Genomic DNA, 5,524 nt, shown 5'->3' on the forward strand with positions numbered 1-5,524 from the left:
CACAGCTATCTGCAGAGATTCTCCTGTGACCATTTATTTCCTGTCCCTGTGTGATGTGTTGAGATGTGCCAGTGAGAACTAAGCCATGATCACACAAACATGCAAGCACAGAGTGCTTTGGCATATGTTTATGGACCTGCGCCTGTAAGTGGACAAGTACCTCTCATAGTTGATACTTGATGGAGGACAATGGATTAAAACCTCTGTTGGCATAAACCTTGTAGGTGTGTGCAAGACTGACAGCTTGAATGTAGATACGTAGGGTTTACATCTTGAAACTTCTGTGGTCATATCTACCTCTGAATGGGTGGGAATAAAATGCAATGAACCTCAACTGGAGGCATTCTGGCTTTCATTTTACTTAACTGAAATGCTCATTGTGCTCAAATGACAGATGTATTCACTGTGAAATGTGAAGCAGCTTCTGCCTGTAAAGGTTCCCACAGATATTACCTAGGAAAACAAGTCCGAACTGAGCAAGAGACATCCAACATCTACCTGCAACAGATTCTCAGTTAAAACAGCAAACTCTTCCAAAAGTTTCTTCACCAAGTGGAATGGCACAATGTGTGTCTCACAGAAGGTACTGGCAGGTCTTCTCAGGTCTCCCATTAAACTGCTGAATTGCAAATAAGACAGCTGACCTGTAGGAGTCATTTTGTCAAGGTAGCAGTCATGGGGGGGGGGGGGGAGGATTGTTGTATCATCTCAGAACAAGAATTTACATGTTTCAATTTGAAATACTGTGTTCTTGTTCCTTGTTTCCCAGTCTGTCAATAGGACAAAAGGCAAATGCATCTGTTAGTCCCCTAGCCCCCTCACATTCAACCCCCCCCCCCCTTTTTTTTTTTTTTGGAAAGCCCATAAGACTGCTCAAACATCTCAATCCTTGGCTGAAATCTAAAATGTTCGATATATATTTACTTTCAGGCAGGAACTGAATCTAGAAAAAATCCATCTGATGCTGCAGGTGAAATTTTAGAAAATTTTGAACGAAGGAAGAAAGGATAAAAACAAAACATGCATGCACACTTAGCTATAAATGCCATTTGCATTTTATTGCATTTTAGCATTACATTATCTTACTGTATTTCTGTTGTTCTGAAGCTGGTAGTCCAATTGACTGAATACTTCTTGATGTTAAATTTCATAGATTTCAGCTGAAGTAGTTGTATTCTATGAAAAGTCATCTAGCTCAATGAGTTTTGATTTTGTTTGTAGTTTTATTTAGTTGATTGTGTCAACTAAATTTAGCTGATTGTATCAAATGTCACTTATCCCGTCCAGATCCACACCTATAAGAAATTAATGTTATTTTTGATTTAACAAATTTGCTATGCAAAACGGCTTTTTCATTCCTCCCCCTTCAAAGATCAACACTACCTGTAAAACTTTGCTGAAAAATTTAAGCTGTACAGCAATTAAAAAACAAAACAAAAAACAATCTCTGCTCTATCATGCCCCGTTAGACTATTAGAAAATAGTTATTTTTGCAACAAACTGCTGTAAAGTTAGAAGTGAAAAACAATATTATCACTGTTAGAAGCGTAGCTGAAGACAATGTACTACCTAGCACTCATCTGCTATCCTCTTTGTAGATGGAAGATATGCTTGCAGTGCTTTGGAGAGAAGAGCACCCAAAGCTAGAAGACCATGTACAATGCTGTATTATAATGATTCTTCATGGAGTATAATAAAGTAAAATCCCTAGTATCTTAATTCTATATTCTTCAATTACCCCAACTCATGATTCAGATAAATGAGAGAGAATCGGTGAGATATAACCTTGCAGTTTATTGACTCACTGTATATTAATCTCTTCCTATTATTAATTATATAACCTACAGCATGATCTGGCACATAAACACAGCAGGTTTAGTTATTTCACCAATTCAATACTATATCTCTCTCTATATATAAATTCACAATGAACCTGTGTTCAGTTTGACCTTGGGGTATAAATCTGAATTTGTTAGCTAGAGTTCAGATGTTCAAGATTAGAATTATATGCCATTTAACAGATTAATCAGAAAGAAGGATCTCCAATACAAATGAAAAATTTAAAAAAAAAAAAAAAAAAAAGGTCATCTTTATTGTAGCATACGTAGAAGTGGAGACAATATCTACCTTCACTCTTTCCCAGCTCTGGGAAGATTTTGCGTGGTATTTTGGATTGGTTCTTTTATTCATATTATCAGAATGGAGTAGAGAAAGCCTTGGAGCAACTTCATCTCTGTGGCGAATTCACCAAAGTAGATGCAGATAGACAATTTTTGAATTTTTTCTCTGGCATTACAAGTGAGAGAGGATGCTGAAGGTAGCTTTTCTAAACATCAAAGGTGTGGATAAAGTTTGCTGTTCTCTTGGATACTTGAGTTGGATGCAGAGCTTTTTCTTAAAGATTATGCAAGCGTAGTTAAATATGGGTGTACATTAGACAGTTAAATCTGCAGCTTCTGACTGCCTTTATGCTTAGCATTCAGTTGGCACTGAAAGTTTGTTTCACTTTTGTTTCATACATATAAAGTTTATCTAAGCTTGTTCTCTCTGAAGAAAAACATGTATACACTGGAGTCCAGAATGCCTCACTGTCTTTTTGGTGCTCTATTTCCTCCTTGCTGACTGACAGGGACAGGATGGGCCATATATATTTTCCCCCTGTAGATTGAGCGGATCAGGTGTGTTTGCTTTTGAATCTGAAAAGTAGTGTCATCCAATCTCGATTTTCATTTTGATGCTCAAAGGTGACATAAAGCTGGATGCCAGGGAAGAACATCTTCCTAGTAAGGAAGGAAAAAAAAAAAAAGCCAACCCTGCACTTCTCAGTGATTGGGATTCACTGTGTTGTTGCTGGGTGGAACTGAGTAATGCTGTTGTTGCTCCTGCTTCTGCACAGAGATGTTTCTGTTCCAGTTTTTGCTGACTCATATTCAAGAAAACATGATGCACAGACACAATGCACTGTAACTCTTATTCTTTCCCCCACTAACCTCGGTGAGTATTTTTTTTTTCCTGTCTATAGCTAGCATAGTACTAATATAGCTCTACTGTTAGAATTAATAGGAGGGGAAAAGGCAATCTTGTAAACAAACTGTTAGCAGACAGATTGATCTAAGAGAGGGCATTTAAATGCAACCTGCTGTTTGTGGTACATCTACCTCTCTTTAGAGCTGATCAATCCTGATAACTTGCCCGTCTCTACAAACTACACTTGCTAGAGCTGTGTTCTTAAATGGGAGAAGTGCTTACAATACCCATTCACAGCTGTATTCTGTTTAATTAGTCAGCACAGCCAGTGCTGCAGGGATAGATCACTATGCTTTAAAGATTTGAGAATGTTAATAGTACAGTATATCATTTTAATTATTATTGGATTAATGTTGTGTCTCGAAGAACATCCAATGCGAATCACAAGAAATGGCCTGAAGTGACCCAAGGGTTGTGCTTTATTAGAAAACTAATAGGTCCATTGGTTAAATACAAGGAGAGGTTCTTTTTTCAAATGTTACTCTGCACTGGGCTGCTGTGTGCACGCATGTGTGTATGTGGAAATGAAATCCTCTCACTTTCACTTTGTTCACAGAAAGTTTCTGTAGCTCATGCAATAAATGGCTGAGAAAGCAGATGTAATACCAAGAGATGAAAAGGAGATCCAAAATAACAGTGAGGAAGACCCATTTCCCACTTGTGATGTTGTAACAGCATCCCCTGGTTGCCCTGCCAGTCTGTTTTTGGCCAGCCTTAATGAAGACAAGGGAAGTTCAGTGGTGCCAGAAAGACTGTCTGTCCTCTCTAGCAAGGCTGTGGCCCAAGCAAAATCCCTTGCTGGCCCAGATATCATCAGTGGCAGCCAGGCACAGAGCAGGGCCTCTGGGTTGGCAAAGTACCAGCTGACAGCTGTAAATGCACCAGCAGAGGGCTCGTCGTACCCCTTGGCAGTCTGCAAACCTGTGGACATTACTTTACTGTGCTCCAAAAGCCTCTGCTGCGACTGCAACCAGGATTTGGAGGTACCACATCCCCCTGAGGTGTCCAAGGTGGCTGGTGAGCCCCTCGAGGCAGTGAAGAACCTTGGGTGCTGCCACATGCAGGGTGCCAGCACACAGTATGCGGGGAGCGGCACTAAGGGCATTGTGGCCCCTTGCAGTCTGGGCCTGGCCATTTGGATGAAGACCACAAAAGTAATGAAGACTTTAGAAAATAAGAAAAAGGAAGAAAAGGAGAAGTACCGGCTACAGCTAGCTATGTACCGAAGACTTCTACTGTTGCGTTCGATCAGGAGCTTGCACAAACAGCTGGAGCAGCAGCAGGCCAGGTTGCAGGAATGTTATGGCATGGTAATAAATACCAAGAAAGAAGTGTTGAAACACATTCACTCAGCCTCGCCCTCACCTTCTCCATAATCATGTTGCTGCATGTAGAAATGAGCTTTGTAATGCCACTGGAGCAATCAGTAAGCTTGCATGCCATGAGGTGGTGTCCTCCTAGCCAAGAGTATGCGCCCACATGTGTGGAGAACAGAAGCAGCAACAGCAGAACAAGAGAAAGGGGAAGGTAAAGCATTGGCCCCTGAATTTTTCTGCAGGAAGCTGGAATAAGATCGTATCTGTGCAAGGTGATGGCTGATGCACACTTGAGGTCTTAAGCTGAAGCAGGATATAAAAAGTAAATAAATGTATTAAAAAAGAAAAAAAAAAAGGGAACCAAGTCTGACACATGATCAGTAAAGGTGATCTGATGCCAAAGCTGCAGCCCATTAAATATGTGGTATGGCAAATCACCCTTGGACTTTCAGCATTAAGGAACTTCAGCAGAATTGTTTTTTTGTCTCCTCAAGGATACCCAAGCCTAGAAAGCCAGGATATTTGAAGAACTTAAGTTCAGGCTTGATATCTACCCAGCTGCCTGTTTTTCACAAAACTGCTAAGGCCATTTTATGCTTCTGACCTCTACCCTCCTATAAAATTTATCTTGACCAGAAATTATTGCAGGAAGGTAGAACAGTCAAATACATGTACAGAGAAGCAACACAATTGCCTAAGCCTTATTTCCTTAGGAAAGCAAGCTAGAAACAAAGGCTTTATAATCCGACGTTACGTTAGAAGCCCAGACTGTCAGTGCCAGGGGAATGTTCAAGGTCTGCACAATTAGTAATCTGCTGCTAACTCCCAATGGCGCTAGTGTCTGCAAATCAAGCATATTTTGTGCCTTACTGCTGTCATTTAATGGAAGTTGGTTACAATTAGCACTTTTTATCCAGGTGTATTAGACACTTGGAAAACCCTAGAGCAGTTTCTCCAATTGCAAGGTTAGGATGCCTGCAGGAAATTTGATGTCAGTAAGTAACAAACACACACAGGGAAAATTAAAGAAGAAAGATACAACTTGTTTGTTTGTTTGTTTGTTTGTATGCATTGAAAAGGCAATCTGTGTCCCTATTATTGAACAGCAAATTGAATAGTTGAATGTGCTGGTTTAGAATCTGAAGCAAAAATGTTTTGAGAACAAAAGACATTGGAAAAAC

The 5,524-nt window shown here is 40.0% G+C and overlaps 1 protein-coding gene across 1 annotated transcript; it reads left to right on the forward strand.

Moving 5' to 3' along the window:
- Positions 1–3,608: 3,608 nt before the first annotated feature.
- Positions 3,609–4,452, forward strand: LOC118254743 (uncharacterized). The gene has a single exon (XM_035560270.2). It carries the CDS (start codon positions 3,609–3,611, stop codon positions 4,401–4,403), a length of 795 nt encoding a protein of 264 aa, XP_035416163.1. The 3' UTR covers positions 4,404–4,452.
- Positions 4,453–5,524: the final 1,072 nt, after the last annotated feature.

This window comes from Cygnus atratus, chromosome 2 (assembly GCF_013377495.2).
Source record: "Cygnus atratus isolate AKBS03 ecotype Queensland, Australia chromosome 2, CAtr_DNAZoo_HiC_assembly, whole genome shotgun sequence".
Lineage (NCBI taxonomy): Eukaryota > Metazoa > Chordata > Aves > Anseriformes > Anatidae > Cygnus > Cygnus atratus.